Here is a 19,572-nt window from a genome sequence, read left to right on the forward strand (position 1 = left end):
ACTGCCCCCGGTGGGGGGTACTGGGGAGAGGGGGTAAGAGTGATCCAGGTCCCTTGGTCCATCTCCCATTAGGCGGGGGGGGGACTGCCCCCGGTGGGGGGTACTGGGGAGAGGGGGTAGGAGTGATCTTGGTCCATCGCCCATTGGGCTGGGCGAGGCGAGGCGAGGCGAGGCGGGGGGGGGGCTCTCTGTGTCTTGGAGGGTGGGTACTGGGGTGAGGGGGTAGGAGTGATCTGAGTCCCTTAGTCCATCTCCTATTGGGCCGTGGGGGGCTCTCTGGGCCATGGGAGTAATGGGGGAGAGAGAGTGTAGGAGGGAGTCCAAATCCCTTGGTCTGCCCCCCATTGGGTTGGATGGGGTGTAATCAGGCCTGTCTCTGGGTGGCTGTTGGGGTGGGAGGTTGGGACAGGCTGCTCTCCTCTCCCAGCCTTTAGGCAGGGTGGAGTATGGCTGGAGGAGGTTTCTGGCAGTGATTAGGGGATGACTTTTGGCTCCGTGTATGGGAATGGTGGATTTTTGGGGGGAAGGGCCATCTCTTTGAGCAACTTCAGGGCAGGTCTGAAGACCCAACCCTCAAAACAGGAGGTTGCGGCCGGCTAGCAGTGCTGGCACTGCACAGAGGCCAATGGACGTCTCCTCTGTCTGATAAGGAGACCACTGCTTCCTACAGGCCTCATTGCAACTCCATTATTTAGTAATGAGGGGTTGGTAGCTACTTTTGAGCAGGATTAGGTACCCACTTGTCTGAGCTTTAATTTGGTTTGTAATTAGCCATAATCTACAAATCTTGTTGCATTTTACAGTTCCTGGCACAGTATCCTATATAGCATCCATGCAACTGGAACATAGAAGTACAGTGGACTAGAATAAAACTGACATTCTGTGTATTGGGTTTTGTGGGATAAAATACTGGCTGTAATAACTGTCTCTATAGCTGATGATCCATCATGCACTTTCCTTAAAACTAAGACTGCTGGGTTGAGATGGCCTCACTAGAACTATAGCTACAACATGGTGCTTTCTGTACTAACAAATGTAGCATAGTTTTCTTGATGTGTACATAGACTCTCTACTGACAGCCATAATACTGCTTACAGCATAGCTTGATGACATGGTTTTAGGACAACTTCCCATGTCATGTTGTCTAGGCAAACTATACTAACAACCACATAACGTGAAGAGTGCCTTCAACCACTTTCTTCCATTTTATTTCTGATAATCTGCCATAAACTGCTTAAAGCTGCTTTCTTTTCCTGTCATGAAGGTCTGCTCCTGACATTGCACTCCTCTCCTATTTCTACACTCTGCTGCTAATTCCTAGCTGCTAAAAATATTCTGATTCCAACAATCTATACCTTCTCCTGTTAATAGAATGTTTTAGGGCATACACTTTCTGAATAGCTGAAGAAAATCACTTCATGGTTCGTTGGTGTGCTCTGATGGATTCACTGAACCAATTATAAGTCTGAGGCCTCCTGTGTGAAGTTTCTTATGACTGTCACTGAACAGGAGACAAATTGAATGACTTGCCTGGACCACTGAATTGCATATGTTTCCTCTGGCTCTGCTATTGGTATCCAATACTGCAGTTGGGGAAGGATGAATATGACTTGGTGTTTTCGTTCACATGCAATAAAGGGCATAACTGATAGTCCAAGGCACTTACAGGGAAACTGAGGCATTAAACCAGTTTTGGTCTGGAGTGGATATGACAATCACTTGACGCACTGAATTCTTGGGTGTAAGTTGGCTAAGAAGCTTATCTTGGTAGAGAGACAAGCCAACTTTTGGGCTACATAAGAGTGGGAACAGTATGATTCTTTTATAGCCACACAGATTTTACATTTTGTGTGTTCTGTTAAGCTTGGATAGTCCTCACTATTTAAGAAACTACTTACGTCACCCTTCTGCCAAAAAGCATTTTCATGGATTCAGTACTGTCCTGTAGCTGTTTAAAAAAATATATATATTAGGACTTTCAGCTAGCATATTCACCAGGTCTGGTAGACCAGACTGTCCCTCAGTGTGTGCAAGGCGTAATACAACTGTTGGGCACTTTGACAGTCTTGTTGTATTTCAGAGCTTATGTTTGCAGTTTACTGGTTGTGAAGAATAAGCTCTGCTCAGATCAGTATTTCTATTTTACTCTTTGTGTGCGTGCCACTCTGATCAAAGTTTTATTTGACTAACCTGTTGGAAAGGAAACTTTATTTACCAAGTTTTCAACTTGCAGATGTTGAAGAATTTAGGTCTTGCTCAGTAAATGTAACTGACTTTCTAGTGTTCTGGCAGTTATATTGCCTAATCAAGAATGTCACTCTAACTTGGTGCCATGCTAATACTGTGTAACAAGGACACTCTAATAATTGAGTAACACTTCCTCCATAAACTTAGCCTCTGTCTTGTTGGCTAAGCACATCTGCAGGACTAAGCTGTTAGTGTTTGGGAGAGAGGCTCTCTTTTGGGAGGGAAGGTAGTGTGGTGGTCCTCAAAGCGAAGCTCTCTCTGCTTTCAGAAGTCTGAACCAGGTTTTAAAATGATTGAACAGACTTAAGGCAGGCCCTGCAATACTAGTCTTTCCTGTGCTTCAGGATCCTCTCTGTAGCTGGCCAGAACAACCAAACTTTGAGCAACAGGATTAACCTCACAATCCTGATAGTTTGTTGACTTTGGGAGCTGTCTGGCCTAGCAGGCAGAGCCCTCAGCTCTGTCAGTTCTTAGCCCCAGATTACTAGTGCTGGCTGTCTCTAGTCTTTTACAGCTAAGACTCACTTTAGTGGTGAAGAAGTGGGGAAATTATGGGATGCCAGCAACAAGGAGACTGGAATCAAAATTTCTTGTACATATCAACTGGATAGGAGAGGGAATAGACTCTCTCTACTTAGTGGTAGTTTCGTTTGAGCCTATTCTGGCTACCAAGCTGGTCAGTGACATTTGTAATGTTCTTTCCCTCTCACATCCTTTGAAAAAGAACAACCCCATGAACACCTAGTACTCTAAATGTACTGTACTAGGAGCTCATGATAGATGAAAGAACATATAGTGTGTAACTGGCTGAAGTGGTAGAAGTACCACTTATTGGGAGAAGAGATGTTAAGTAAACACTTTTTTTTCCATCCACCGGGGCAGAAGGAGGATGTGTCTACTATTTGAAGTTCAAAAGATGGTAAATCTTACTAACAATTGCTTAGGCCTTGGCTACACTGGCAATTCACAGCGCTGCACTTGCTGCGCTCAGGGGTGTGAAAAAACACCCCCCCTGAGCGCAGCGAGTGCAGTGCTGTAAAGCGCTAGTGTAATCAGCGCCTGCAGCGCTGCACGCTCCCTCGCAGCGCTGCAAGCTATTCCCCTCGGAGAGGTGGAGTACTTGCAGCGCTGCGAGAGCGGCGCGACTACACTCGCGATTCACAGCGCTGCCCCGGCAGCGCTGTGAATCCGCAAGTGTAGCCAAGGCCTTAGTCTTTGGCTTTAAAGCACTGAAACTTATATGGGTGAACACTATTATTAAATACATATACTTGCAAAACTCTTTCTGGGTACTGTGAGAGTCAGTAACTGTTGGGCCATGCCAGAACTGCAGCATTTATCTGGTTGTGTAGTGCAGCGGTAGATAGGTTTGAAGCATTTGGACAGCTTTCTTGACTACTTTGGAATGCTAAGGTAAAACCAGGGTCTAAAATACAAGCAGAATATTGCAATCTGTCGTTTCAGTTTTGTAGAATAGATGCAAGATCTTAGCACTGATTACATGTCCAATGATTTTGTATTGTGTGTGGGGGGGCATGTCTGCCATGTTCTCCACAAAAGTGATCATATCATAACCAGGTCCCTTGCAACTCTTTGTAATGTAGACACAGCATGAAGATTTCTCGTACCAAGCAGGTTCCTGTAATGACTTGTATCTGATTGCATCAGGTGAAATGTTTAGTGCCAATTACTCATCAGCTTATGAGCTGACTGCTGATCAGACTTAACCTGGAAAGTGCACCAAATAAAATATGTCCTGTTCCAAATAATGGAAATGTCCCTCCTTTTCCTATAGTTAACCGCTTCCTTCTGTACTACTTAATCTTTAACTACCATGGCTCATTAGATCTTCCTCATTAGGTATGTAAATTGGGATTGGACCTGTTTATAGTGAAGTCTAGTTATAAACTCTTGTAGATAAGTGGGGTTTTTTTTTTTCAGATTCCATTTAGCTACCATTTGAGGCAGAAAATGTAGCGAAGCAGATGCCTTCTTTGAAGGTTCCAGTTTAGTCACTGTCCCTTTAATTAGATACCACCATAATGAATATAGTTTTCCCTGTGTATGAGTAAACCTGGTCATAAGGAAGGGCATCATTCCATCATGGGCCATACTTTCCAGAATGTGAAGAGGCCTATGGCTTTTAGATTTAACTTTTTTTGCTGCAGTGTAAGCAGATGCAATCTAACGGAATTTTCCCTGGATTTTAATTGAGGACTAATAGTGTTCTCTGTTCACTAGACTCTGAAGCCTCTTTTGCACTAAGTAACTCTTGCTGACTGCATCTCTACAGCAAGTGTCTGTCTGTCAACAGTCTTCCTTCAGGCTTACTGTCAGAAAGCTGCAACCGAGTGGGCAACCAATCTCCTTAATCATGTGACACAATTGAAACACAAATATTTCAAGTGAGCTGATTGTGCAACAAGAATCTAAGCCTAAAAGTCTTGAACTAGTTTTGGTAAATATTGGTTCTACACTTGAACTTCAGCTTCCAAAAGCTACTTCATGCATTATATTTGGCTGATTTTATTGTAAAACTCATATCAGGAAGCCAGGCATCAGATGATCCAGCTTAATACCAAACATACTTGCCAAATGTTCTGGTCCCCCCGCTTAATAGTAACCAACTGTTAATGAAAGCATGTACTCTTCTAAAATATAACACTTACTGTCCTCTTAATATATCTTTAAACTGCACTGTTAACAAGACATTTAAAAAAATCTTTCACTCATGCTGTTTCAACTGTGTCCTGAACCCTGCAGGTGGCCACCTGAAGCATAACTTTTAGACACATAAGATATAAACCAGAAGTGAGCCTCAGGACTGCTGAGCCCTGCCCACTACCATCATAAGCAACCCCATCATACAATCGCACTCATAAATTTCTCCTCCCATTTAGATCATGCAAACATTCTATAAATGACTGATTTCTTTTTCAATATATACATTCCCTTGCAGTGTCGGCAACCAAAAGTGCATTTTACAGTACAGTAAACTCATTTTCTAAAATGGATGAACTAACAGACTGTCAACTCCTTAGGGCAGGGATTATTTTTCTTTTCTGGGTTTGTGCAGTACCTAGCACAGTGCACCCTGATCCTTATTTGGAACCTCTAGGTGCTACTGTAATACAAATACTGGTAGAATTTTTTCCCAAAGGAAGAATGTTCAAGCCCAGTTGTGCTGAGAGGGACAGATAAGTCATCTCAGGATGATCCATATTGGATCTGCATATGAATGGCATCGTAAAGGTAATTGAGCTATAAAGTTATATATTCTCATAGGGTTCTCAGGATGTCTGCACTGCATCGGGGAGTGAGTCTCCTAGCCTGGGTCCACAGATTTGTGATAGCAGGGTTTGGGCTAGGGCACTAAAAATATCAGGGTAGACTATGCTTTGACATTGCTGCTTGGGCTGGAACAGGGGCTCTGAAGCTCACCATCCCACTAGGCTTCAGAGTCTGTGGACCGAGGGTAGGAGGCTTGCTTCCAGGTCAACATAGACATACCTTAGTTACCTTATTTACCACTGGTGATGAGATGTATAGATCCTCACTCAGGTATACATGAGGTGATTTACATCACAAACTGGGGAGGTACCTTGTCTTGCAATAGAAATTCATTACTTTCATCGTTGTTGCACTTGTGGAGAGCAGAATAAAGGCTTTCAGGCTGATATACCTTTACCTCTAGAGGTGGAAAGGGGTGGTATTCAGCTCTTGTTCTCCATTGAATTACTGTGCTTGCATTTAGTGGTCAGTTCAGTAGAGAGCTATCTAGAATGCTTAAAGGAAACCTCAAGCTAGGGCTGTGAAACAAGTACTACAAACGCTTCAGTTACTTGCATTTCAAGCTAATGTACTTAAACTTTCCAACCGTATGGTTTCACTGCAGCCCAGTTGTTGGGAAATATTCTTTGTTGGATCTCAATGGATACCAAGTGAGTCCCTAAACCAATAGGGAGTTTCTGAATCTTACTAAGGCATCACAACAGGAAACAATTGAAACACGGTCTCTAATTTAGTAACAATTGAACCATGGTCTCTAATTTAGTTTAAACTCAGTAAATTAGAACCAGTGAGACTAACATCTAAAAGATCTTAAACTGTTCCTTTGTTTGCCTCTACTTCATGAGTTCAAAATGTATGATGCAGTGGCCTTGAGTGAGTTTACAGTATGGCTTGATGGCCTTGGTATTTAAAACTCTATAAATGTGGGTCAAAGACCTGCTTCCTCTGTAGTGAAGGACCCTAAAAATTTGTGTAAAGTACCAGAATTCAAGATACCCAGGAAAACACTAACTTCAATCTTCCTTATTAGAATGATTGGGAGGAGACATTAGCATGAACACTCTCTCATGGTTGCTTGTATTAGCTGTAGAGTCCCAGTTTGGGTGGACAGGGGTGTATCTTAGATAAAATCCATACCCAAGCTTCATTATGTCATTCCTTTATGAGTCATGCTACCTTTATATTTGTCTAGAAGACAAGTCATGAGCAAGTTGGGCTGACTAGTAGATAAGAATCTGTCTTGTGCAATGGCAAAGCTTTGGTGATGTATCACTTTCTGAATCCCTTAGGATACTAAAGGTGGAGGTTTTTGCATGTGCTTCATCTTAAGGAGCTGCTCTGCAGCAATGCTCAAATATTATGAAGCCACAAATCTAATCTCTGCACTGTACTTCCTTCTCTCAATGGTAAAAGTCAGTGAATAAAAGCCAGTCCATTCTCACTGCCAAGTGTGATTTCTAGAGCACGGTGGAAAGCTCACCTGCCAAGTATTTGCAGGGGAGGGGGTTGTACTTCTCTGTTTTGAATAGAGGCAGAAACTTGTAGGCTGAGACCTAAATATCAGAATGACCAAAGCAGGAAAAAACAGTCTATGCACTAGCCTAATGTTAACCTTCCTTCAGGGTCTGAACAGTGCAGGAGTTTGTCACTTCAGAACCAACTGTTCCCCAGACTTGACGCAAACTGCCACACTTAAGCATGTGGCAGTTACAGTAACATATCCAAATATCTGAAATGGAGGTCTTGTGCATACTGTCACTAAGTCTATTAGCTGATACTTGTCAGGTATTCAGGCTTTCTTTAAATTTATTCCAATTAGTACTACTTAAACTTATATTTGTATCAAGTATCAGAGGGGTAGCCATGTTAGTCTGGATCTCTGTTGCTTTTTATATTTGTATGTTACTTTAAAAAGGCTATGATAAAGACTGCGTAATGGCATTGCCATTAGAGATCTGTTGATGAGCTAAGTTTCAATAGTTCATAATGTGCAGTAAAAATTTTCTGAAGATTGGTGGTGGCAAAGAAACATTGCTTCAAACTTGAACACAAGTACACCTCTACCCTGATATAACGCGACCTGATATAACACGAATTCTGCTATAACTCGGTAAAGCAGTGCTCCGGGGGGGGTGGGGCTGCGCACTCCGGTGGATTAAAGCAAGTTCGATATAACACGGTTTCACCTATAACACGGTAAGATATTTTTTTGGCTCCCGAGGACAGAGTTGTATCGAGGTAGAGGTGTAGATCAACTTTATTTTGTATATTGCCTCTAATACTTCAAATCCCATGCTGAAAATTGAAATGAATTGTTGATGCAGATGCAAAGAGCAGCAGCTCTAGAGCTGTATACTAACCCTATTAAGATCATATGCTGGAGTCTCACTTGACATCCCAAACTGGTCTTCAGACAACGCCATCACAGCTAACAGGAAGCCAGTGTTCTGACTATAGTCTACGGCCTATCATTCTGTAGCTACAGGGCTCTGCATATTGTGGAGGCTTGCAACACTTGAGGTGGAGATGGAAGTGTTCAGCAAGCAGCTTGCTTTACACATGCAGTGTCTCAAATGCAACTGAACATGAAGCATTTGTTTTGGACCAAGACCTGTATAGTAAATGTTGCACAAGTATCTAGTATAGCCAGCAAGCCTTATATTAGGCAAATGTCTAAATAGTTTATGCTCAGATACCTCAGGTATAACATTCTTGATAAAGAATATCCTATGGCCCAAGGACGTTGTAAGAAAGAGTTGAAGAGAACGGATTCCAAACCGCATGCATACAAGTTTTTGGATAACTGTCCCTTCGTGTTAAAGTGAGACATGTTAGTTGTTGGCTTAAATTCATTCATTCCAACAGTGACTGGTAACTATCCCACTTTAAACGAAGTAGGTAAGATTAAACTTTACTACCTGTGGAACTCTCAAGTGTAAAATACTATCGTGGTATTACAAATAACTAGGGCCCTACCAAATTCATGGTCCATTGTGGTCAATTTCACGGTCATAAGATATACAAAATAATAAATTTCATGATTTCAGCTATTTAAATCTGAAATTTCACAGTGTTGTAATTGTAGGCGTTTGGGGGTGGGGGTGTGTCACAAGGTTATAGTGGGAGGGTTGTGGTACTGCTAACCTTACTTCTGAGCTGCTGCAGGCGGTGGCGCTGCCTTCAGAGCTGGGAAGCTGGGATCCTGGCCAGCAGCCACTGATTAGGCAGAGCTGATGCCAGCAGCAGGGCAGAAGTTAAAGATGGCATGGAATGGTATTGTCACCCTTACTTCTGCGCTGCTGCTTGCAGAGCTGAGCCTTCAGTCAGCAGCCACCACTCTCCGGCCACCCAGCTCTGAAGACAGCAGCGCAGAAGTATGGATGGCATAGTATGGTATTCCTAATCTTAAGCCAGCAGCAGCACAGAAGTAACTACTGATCTTTTGTGCTTTTACCCTATACCCCCGATTTCATGGGGGAGACCAGAGTTTCTCAAATTCGGGGTCCTAACCCAAAAGGGAGTTGCAGGGGGTCACAGGGTTATTTTAGGGGGGATCGTGGTATTGCAACCCTTCTTCTGCATTGCCTTCAGAGCTGGGCGGCTGGAGAGCAGCAGCTGTTTTTTACACATGAAAGCTTGTGCCCAAATAAATCTTAGTCTTTAAGGTGCCACCAGACTCCTTGTTGTTTTTGTGGATACAGACTAACCCGGCTACCCCTCTGATACTTCTAAAAATGTGAATTTCCTTTTGATGCCTCTTCTGATCGGGAAATGGCAAGCAAAGAAAACTGTTTTTTCTCTAGTTCATTGAGCAGCTGCACAGTCAGTGAGATTGGGTCAGAAATTGAAACTGCAGGCTACTTCCTGTGCTCTCTGTAGATTTTTTTTTTCTCTTTCCGTTCTGGTTTAGTAAAAACCTGTACTGGAATATTGTAGTTTGTTTTGGAGAAGCTTGTTGGCTAACTGGATACACACTGATGGTAAACAAGTGATCTTTCAGGAGACCTTACTGAAGCACAAGATGTCTAACGAGTGTGGTATTAATGAGCACTGAAAACAAACACTGCCGTTTGACTCAAGTCAGCATACTGTGCTTGCTGTCCTCAAAGTGACACAGCATTCATCAGGCTATATAATTGACACATTATGCAGCAGCTAAACTCCTGCCTCAAGACTGAAACGCTAGGTCAGACATTGCAGGACATGGCACCTGCAATGCATTATGGGTTAAGGAAGTGAACTTGCCAATTAAAACTACTTCTGTATTCTAGACTAAACAAAATTCACTCTACTTCAATATGAAGTAAAGGCCATATTTTGTTGATGAGATTCTGCCCAATGCAGGAGTGGGAATGACACTGAGCAGGCTGAATAACCTTTAGTGCTTCTAAAGTACTTAAAGTCTTGGAAGGAAGCCGCATACCTGGCTGGTTTTATCCCAGTGCCACAGATGGGGGTAAAAGATAAAAGTTGAGGGCCTGCAGCTCGCTTCCACTCTGAGACGTATAAACTTGCAAGCTTTGGGGCATAACCTAGCCTCTAACTAAGGAGGCATAACTAAGAAATTCCTGGGCAGGCTATTCATAATGCTTTCTTGCAGGGCTTTTGACACCTTTTTCTGTAGCAGCTGGTACTGGCCTTCCCTTCCACTTCTTCATGAAGGCTTAAAAGTTGCCTCAACCAAATGTATGGAGCTTGTATGGAGGGTTCTGTACCCAATTAAATGCACCATATTTTGTGCTAACTCTTACTCCACATCTGCCTGCAAGATAGGTGTTTCTCAGCCTACATAGATTCATGGAAGTATGTTTAAAGCCAGGCAAGTAGAATTCTGTTGGACTGGGTCCTAAAAAATGGTTGTGGTGGTTGTTGAGCAGCTTGCGAGAGTTGTACTTCTGAATGCCTGGCCTATGAACTAAACTACTTACCATTCTTCCAATAGAAAGGATACTCTAGAGAAAGATTTGTGAACAGTTATTTAACTTTTTTTGTTCATCAAGGAAGCTGTAATTCTCGCAGATGGCTTCTTCAGAAGCTAGAAATTAATAATATTTTTTATGACATTCTCCCGTATAAGCTCTAACGGAAAAATGGAATCAGTATAAGAGCTGTTAAAAATTTCCTCTTGAGGGGCTTGGGGAAGGAGGAAAGGACACTAGAAACAAATGGAATCTTCTGTCTAGAGATGAATTAACTTGTTCTGTGCTCCACGGTTGTAGAATTTTACCTAAGATGACTGTCTGTGCTGATTTTTATTATACAATTCTATAATTGCTTATAGCATTAAATGTATGTGCACCATCTGTTCAGTAGGCAGATATTGTACTAATGGGTGGCTGTAGTAGCTACAGGAATGCTTGTTAATTGGATGCATTGCACTGTACCTAGTAGAGTGGACAACATGACTTGCCCTCAAAGTAGTTCTAATGCTAAATAAAGTTGCTGACCATTGCTTGACATGAAATCTTGGTTTATGGAAATACTAAAGCTAGTTTATTTTTACCTTGCTGTAAAGTAGCAATACTGTCTGGCTGATTTCTCCAGGATTTGCCATTGAATGCATAAACTGTGCAGCCAGCAATGTAACGGCGTGTGACAGGCACCAGTCAATAAACTTGTCTCCCCTTGGGAAGCCCCAATGGTACCCAGGGTGGTAGTGGAACTCCCTGGGTGAAGAAAATGTCCCCAGAAAAGCAGATGAGCCAGAATCCTGTTGGCCAACAGTATCCACACTCCTGAGACCACTCCCATTTAGAAAAGGTACAGTTGCAGACACAATAAGGCAGGTGCTTCCTTCAACTTGGAGGGGTGTTCAGTCTAGAAGTTGCAGCAAATCTATACCAATCGTCTTGATGGTCGCTTGTCCTGGTGGGAAGGACCCAGGTGATGGCAACAGCTCAGATGTCCAAGCAGCCCTATTTAGGGGTGGCCTGCTTGCTCCAATTTGGGGAAGGCCCTAGAAAAGATGGGCTAAAAAAACTCCCATCCAACTTCTTCTTTCCTGGCTCTAAATTAATCATTGCTTGTTGGAATGTTCATACTATATTAACCATACTTGAACTGAAAGACCATGAACTTCGGAAAACAGCCATAACTGATAGAGAACTGCATCAACTGGGTGTTGATATTGCAATCCTCAGTGAGACGAGACTTTTGGAAACTGGATCACTAAATAGAAGTAAACTACCACTTCTGCTGAAAATGAACCAATGGTCTATGGTGTGGGATTTGCTGTCAAGAAGTCTGTCCTCAGTGCATGTGCATGTACATGTACCCCTCCGGTACTGATCAGTGAGAGGAACATGCGGCTGGATGTGGAATATAGGGCTCTGGAGCTTGAATCTTCTGTCCATCTACAGACCAACACTTGACTACTCGAAACAGAATAAAGCTGAGTTCTAGTCTCAACTGGAACAAATCATCAAGAATGTCCCCATAAGGAGCAGGCTCGCTGTTCAGTGATTTCAATGCCCGTTAGGGTAAGGACTGGGAGCATTGGGGTCACATCATTGAGGCTATCTGTCCCATGTTGGCCAGTGAAAATGGCCAGCATGTCCTTGAGCTTTGTGCCTCTTGTGAGCTGATGGTCTTGAATACGTGTTTTGTTGGCAGCAGTGGCAGCAAGGTCACATGGAGGCATCCCCGCTCAGGACACGGGCATCAGCTTGACCTCCTCCTGATCCATTGCAGAAACATTGGTGATACACTGCATGCTCAGTCGAATAGCTCAGTGGTTTGAGCACTGGCCTGCTAAACCCAGGGTTGTGAGTTCACTCCTGTAAGGGGCCATTTAGGGATCTGGGGCAAAAATCTGTCTGGGGATTGGTCCTGCTTTGAGCAGGGGGTTGGACTAGCTGACCTTCTGAGGTCCCTTCCAACCCTGATATCCTATGATGCATTACGCTGATTGCGACACTGTTAAGGCCATGCTCCAATTACATCTTAAAAAATCCATCATGTGAAGCCAAAAGGTAAACTTTGCCTCAATATTACTAACACGAAGGACTCTGACACTTGTGCAAAATTTCAACGTGCGCTTGAGTGTTTCTGAAAATGAGCAACTTGATTCCCCTGATTCTGATACCTTGTAGGAAAATTTTAAGAATAAGACAACTTGCTACTGCCAAGGATCTCTTTGGGACAACAAAGGAAAAACAACCTGACTGGTTCGAACGTCTGCTGCTCCCACTCATAGAAAAGAAAAAGCAAGCTCGCCTAAGTTTACTTCAACAGCCAACCAAGTTTAAAACTCTTAAGTTCAAAGAGGCTAAGACTGTGGTCCAGAAAGCCACCAGAGAATGTGCCCAAAAGTATTGGCAAGTCTTGTGCAAAAAGATTCAGACCTACTTTGACAGAGGGGACCTTCGTGGTACCTATGATGGAGCAAGTGCCTCGTTGAGTCCAATTCGTAAAAAGACTGCAAACCTGAAAGCGAAAGATGGTACCATCCTGACAGGCAAGAACAACTTGACTGATGGACTGAGCATTACAAATAACTCTATTCAGAGGATACCATTATCTCTGATTACTGCCTTAGCTGCCATCCCCCAGCTTCCAACAATGCATGAGCTGTACCAAACACCAGCTCTTGAAGTAGAGAAAGCTATCAGATTGTGCCTGAGAAAGCAGCAGGCAAGGATCAGATACCTCTGGAGCTCCTAAAGGCAGGAGGGAGAATGCGTGGATGTTGCTTGCAAGCTCTTCTCTGTGCCGGCTGGGAAGAAAGCCATATTAATTGAATCAAAGACTGATGGCAGCTTGTTCAACATCAGATGACTTCAGACCGAAAGGCATGTCACCCAGCTCACTAATCGGGATCTGCTCTTAGCAGATGATGCTGCATTCATCTCTAACTCACCTGATGAATTGCAGATCGTGATGAATAAGTTCTCTGATGCATGTATCAAGTTTGGCGAAGTAATCACTATGAAGAAAACAGTTGTCGTGTCATTGGGCACCAGTATCCCACCTAAAATCTGCATCTGTAATGAAGCTCTGGACAACGTGGATCACTTCTGCTATCTTGGCTCAACTTTAACCAGCTCACTTAGCCTTGATAGAGAACTTGATGCAAAGCGAGTTGATGCAAAGCCTCTGTCACTTTTGGCAAAGTTACTTCACATGTCTGGAACAACAAGCTGCTAGCCCTGAACACAAAGGTGTCCACTTCTCAGGCTTGTGTCCTTAGTATCCTCCTTTATGGCTGTGAAAGCTGGGTCATGTACCCTCAAGCAGGAGCAGAGATTGAACAGCTTCCACCTCCGCTGTCTCAGAAATATTCTTGGAGTCACTTGGGATCAACAGATCACTAACAATGAGATCCTTGAGAGAACCGGCCTACAGTCTATGCAGACTATATTGGACGCTTGCAGGCTTTGCTGGCTGGACACGTGAAGTGCATACCTTAAAATCATCTGCTGAAGGCTGTGCTCTATGGCCAATTTAAGAAGAACCCACGACACACAGGAAGGCCACAGCTCTGCTACAGCAACAAGATCAAGCAAGGTCTCAAGCAATTCGGCATTCCCACTGACAAATGGGAGAATGTTGCCCACAACCGCTCAGTCTGGAGAAGCTTGGTGAAGGCTGGTGCAGTCATCATGGAGACACATTGGAGAGCCCAGGCTGAGGCCCACAAGTGAGCCAAGAAGCGCAGAGTATGCGCCAACCTCCATCTGGCAAGTGGACCTCCTGTACCCACTGTGGGCAGGTCTGCCACTCGTGTATGGGTTCTTCTCCCACACCATTGAGTGAGTTGGTGGTGGTTCCTTTCATCTGTCAAGATGTTGGATGGCCATAGTAAAGTAGCAATGAGATTAAATCTTCAGATAGGCAACTGTACTGAAAGTAAGAACTAAGTACTGTCTTGACAAAATGGTACTTCATTTAACATCTGCCTTACATGCTGGATTTTGCAACTGTCCTCTTTAGCAATAAATTCAAAACAGCCGTTTCTCCCTGTTAGAAGTACTTAGTCTCTCTGCAGTTCCTTGGGGAGGGCGCAGCTATAGTGAAAAATACTTTAATGGTTTGCTTTGTAGGAAGAAACTATTGCCAGGGATGTTGTGTATTGTGGTCACAAGGGTTTAAAACAATGACTTTCTCTTTAGTTATTCTGCTGAAAATATTTTTGGTTTAAACCAATCTTACCATGTCCTGCATAGTAGAATTGATTTAAGCAGACTGAAGAAAAATCCTTAAATACACCTGGCTAATGGTTAGGATGGTAACTGTGGATGATAGTGAAACTTGTGGGCAGGGTGGTAGTGGAAAAGCTAGGAAACAAGGTTGTTCAGAATTAAAGTGAAACAATCTTGCATAGCCCACAAGGCAAATTATAAAATGCTGAAACCCAGTGCAGGTGATTCATTTCTGGAAACTTCATTTGAGGCAAGACTCTGCTGCTGGTGTACACTTAATTATACAGTGCTGTACAAATGAGTCACAACCTGAAAGAGCCTACAACCTAAAGGCATGAGTAGAAGATATAGTGTAGTCTAATGGCTGAAATGCTTGATGGAATAGTTAGAAGCATCTTGGATGAGGAGAGGGAGACTAACTATAACTTTCCAAGCATAAAAGGCATCATGAAATAGCAGAGAGTGCAAGAGACTAAGGGAGTAGTCATGAGAGGGCTGGGTGGAGGATAAGGAGTCTAGGAATTCAGGTATTGGAATGGGGTGCAGTTGTGCAGAGCCTTGAATGCAAGGATGAAAAGCTTTCAGCTGAATAGGGAATAGCTGACGCTCTTGATTATTGGAGGGGATCTATCTCCTGTCTCTTAGTTTAAGGGCAGATTTGGCAGCAACTTGATTTTTAGGGTTTGGAATTTGTCATTTTTCACCTCAGCAAATCTTCATAGGTACTGGTTGCCCATCCTACTATCACCTGAACTTGATTGTGCTAAAATGGTTGGCAGTGAAACTGTAAACATCATTCAATGGTTAGATGTAACTTATCACCTTTATGAGCTGTTGGCTTAACTACCTGTAGACTTGTGCAAATATCTTCAACTTTGGATTGGTTTCACATTTTGAAGCCTTCTTTTGAAATGGAATGTCTTTTGGCTTCTTTAAAGTGAAACTTTAGTTTGTGCTACCAAAAGAGCAATTATGCACCAATTTACCTGGACACATAATCCCCCAAAATTCAGGGCCCTGCACATATTGCACTGTATGACTTCAAAACTTGATCATTTGATTAACTTGGCTAGGTTCTACGGAAGTGAGCCATATTAAGGGAAATAGTCACCTGTGTTCTGAGGGAGGGAGTTTCAGATGTAAGGGGCAGCATTGAAGAAGGCACAGATGATCTAAAGAGAGCAGTGAGAAAAGAGTTGAATTGAGCAAAATTGAAAGAGCCAAGTGATCAAGATAAAAGTAGGAACCTTGTGCATTGTAGCAAGCAATGTGGTCTTGTGACCTTCAGAGAAGACAGACATTGCAGTTTCAGGCAGCTTTTGCCTGACAAACAGAATATTACTGCTTATAAATTTTCTGCACCCGTTGTGCTGTCAAAGAACAATTTTACAAATATATTGAGGCTGTTTTTGCTTGCCTTGCTTAAAGCATCCCGCCACATTCTGAATATTCTTAATAAATGAGGTCTGAGTTGTATTTCATAGTTTTTAGGTGATTGGCTTCTTGCTGTCTGAGCCAGTAGAGTACACCTTTAATCTAAAGATTAGGCCTGATTCCTTCCGGTGTGGATAATGCTATGAGAGACTCTTTAGATCAGAGGTCCCAAATCTGTGGGGCACGCCCCCCCTACGGGAGCACAGAGGAAAGTTTTGGGGGGAGGGCGTGGCAGGGAGCAGGCCAGCCCCCATGGGGGATGGGGCAGGAGCACCATCAAGCTCTGCTCCAGTTTCGGCTGCAGCTCCATGACTAGTTGTGGCTTCCGCTCCTACCCCCGGTCTTTGCCTCAGCTGCTGCCACGGCCCCAGTCCTGCCCCCAGCCTTGGCTCCCCCTTATTCCTGTTCATGCCCCCCTTCCGTACCCCTCCCCCACCAGGAGCTGTGGCCCTGTTCCTGGCCTCTGCTCCCGGGGAGGTAGAGGGGGAGCATGGGTTAGGGGGGTGTGACCCTGAAAAGTTTGGGGACCACTGCTTTAGATAGTAGCAAGTAGGATAAAGGGCTCTCTGGGGAGAAGTGAAACAGAGTGCACAGTGTGGGGGGGGGGGAAAGGGTCATAAGGGCTGGGAGGAAGAGGAAAAACATAACCAGAAGACAACTACACACAAAAAAGCCATCCACAATCCTGTATAGGAAAGAGTGGGGAGTAGGTGTGAAACCTAAAAGGGAAGGGTACAGTCTATCAAAGCAAGTATCAGGTTGATGTTACAGTGGAGAGCTGTTTTATTCTTGAAGGAACTGTGGGGTGTGGTTTGGGCACATTGTGGCTTTGGGGGCCAGAGGTGTTCACCTGAATGGCTTGAGTAAACTTTTGAAGCCCTGGCCATCACCTTCCAAAAAAAAAAAATGGGTCGTATTCTCTGGGTGCTCAACTGAGAGGCCTTTGGAGTCTGACATTTGCAAAATGCTGAGCATGCTCTGAAAACTAGATATTGAAGATATGCAGAATGGCTAGTAAGATTTTGATGTGTTACAAAATAAGTGCCAAATAACCTGTCAGGTGAGAAGCATCTGGAATAATGAAATGGAACTTTACTGACCTACTCACACAGTACCTCAAAACTATGAGAGAAGTCTCACTCATGACCTTTTTTTCTAAGCCACTGACACGACAAAAGCAGTTTCAGTGAAAATGCGAACCTGAACTATCAATGGCTTGAAAATATCAGCAACTTAAACCTCCACTGGCAGGGCATCTTACAGAGAAAATTTTCTTAGTCACTTTTAATTGCTAGTTGCAACTATCTACAAATTATAAAGTAAAAATAGCTTCAGAATTATGCTGTAAAAAAGCCATTGGCTTCTCTGGACATATCTTAACTCCTGAAAGACCTCCTGCAGTATAAATAGAATCTGTAAATTTACCCAAGTTGCCCACTTATTCATCTGTCACTTAAACTGTATCTTTCTTTAGAGGTTGGTCTCTTCCTCTGCATTTCAGCGTTCAGTAGTAAAGTCAACATACAACACACTTTTGTAACTGCAGAGGTCTTTCTATATGATCAGTCAGATGAGCAAAGGTGAGTTTGCAATAGTCTCTGTTTAAAAATCAACTTACGTAACAGTCTGTCTTTATCAGAGTTGCTGGACCTGTATGTGAATCTGTATTTGAGGCATCCAGTTGCCTTTATTCATTGGTTCAATAATGGGTAAATGCAGTGCAGAGGTAAGGGGCAACTGAACTGTAGAAGGCGCATAACTCTGTAACCAGGCCTGGTGTTACAAGTTGATCATTATCTTTGGCTATTACCTTGTGAACTATGTTTAAAGCAGTTTTAACTTGGCTGCTTTATTTAGCTGACCTAAGTAATATTACAGGACAGTTTAGCTACTTAATGAGTCAGGTTATGGAAAGATGCAGGCAAGATCTTGTCTTGTGGCAATATGCTATTGGAGAGATTGGATAGCTTAGAGTAATGAGAAAGCTTTCACATCTGAGACATGTCGCAAGAGTCACCTGATTTGGTCTGATTGTGAAATGGGTCAGTGTCCACTATAAACCTACTACAGCCAATACTACTTCAGCAGAGACCTGAGTCTGGAAGAAAGCATTTACTTTTGCAGAGGTAAACTTAAAAGTTGAGGCAGAATAGCCTGGGAGAAATCTGCACTATTGCGACCTGTACCTGTTTGTTTATCCAAAAAAAAAGGGCCTCTAGTTTCCAGTGCCATGTAAAAGAGCTCCTTTGGCCAACGTAAGCTAACACTACAGATAAAAGTAGGAACTGTATCATTACTACGAAAGGAAGTACCAGTTGATACATACATATCAGACTTTTGTGAGACCATGATTCATAACTAATCTTTAATACTAAATATTAATGCACAATAGCATGAAGATTCTCTCAAACCTTCAGTCACACTGAAATCCTCACTTGCTGTCTACAGGTCTAGACACATGCTACTCCCACTTTTCTGAGTACTGTTGAAATTGTGAAATATGAAATGCCAGTTTTGTTTCTCAGGAGGCTCAGAGGCTGTGCAAGTTCTTCAGGCTGCCATCTTATTGCTCTAGGGAGTTGAAGCATAGTTGTTCTGTGTGTGTTGAAAGCCAATCCCACTGGAGTTGACACCCTCTGTACATGTTGCCCAATTGAGTGTCTTACACAGCTTAGGAAAAATACCTATTCCAGAGTGATGCAGTGAGGTTCCCACAGCACATAGCTGGAATACTAAGCTCCATCACAAGAAGTGCTTGCATGCTTTTTCTTTGAGAGCTCTGTATAACCAAGACATTGAGTTACTTCACATGGCTTAATGTAAGCAAAGCATTTTTCCTCTCTGGTTTAGCTTCACGCACAGTACTTGCTCACTAGACGTTCATTCTTTTGACTTTGACTGAAACATTTCTGAATAGGCCTGAGGGAATGAGTGTGAAATCATGGTTGGAAATGAGAATTAATAGGCCTCCGTACAAAAATTCATTCCATCACCTATATTTTCTGGCACTTCAACTATAAAATTCTCAACTCCTCTGAGGACAAGAGTAAGTTGTGTTTTTTTTTTTTTTTTTTTAAATAGCGATGTACTGTAAACAATGCCAATCATGCATATACATGATTCTGTGCTTAAACATTCTCTCCTTATTGTGACAAGATCTAATACAAACTCTCTTCTATTCAGTCAGGTCAATTCAGTGAAGATATGATTCCTACAGTGGGCTTCAACATGAGGAAAGTTACTAAGGGTAATGTGACGATAAAGGTATGTCAAGAACATTTTGCTCTTTGTGGGGACAAAAGCATTAAATAGTTTTTAAAGGGATGCTCTCAGATTAGGTCACTGTCTGAAATGAACTCATAGACTGACTTGAGAAAACTAAATTGACCTTTCATAAGTCCAGCTTTGTTTTGTCATACCAGCAGTCAGGCCAAAAAAAAAAAAAACCAAAAAAACCAGA

At 42.9% G+C, this 19,572-nt stretch overlaps 1 protein-coding gene across 1 annotated transcript in view; it reads left to right on the forward strand.

Annotated features, from left to right (window-relative positions):
* ARL8B (ADP ribosylation factor like GTPase 8B) overlaps positions 1–19,572 on the forward strand; it is a 31,752-nt gene that overhangs the window by 334 nt on the left and 11,846 nt on the right. The window contains exon 2 of the mRNA XM_024197141.3: positions 19,296–19,376. Within this exon, the coding sequence (XP_024052909.1) occupies positions 19,296–19,376 (81 nt within the window). The remainder of the gene's footprint in view (positions 1–19,295; positions 19,377–19,572) is intronic.

Source organism: Terrapene carolina, unplaced genomic scaffold (assembly GCF_002925995.2).
Source record: "Terrapene carolina triunguis isolate 2854851 unplaced genomic scaffold, T_m_triunguis-2.0 Scaffold89, whole genome shotgun sequence".
NCBI classification, from domain to species: domain Eukaryota; kingdom Metazoa; phylum Chordata; order Testudines; family Emydidae; genus Terrapene; species Terrapene triunguis.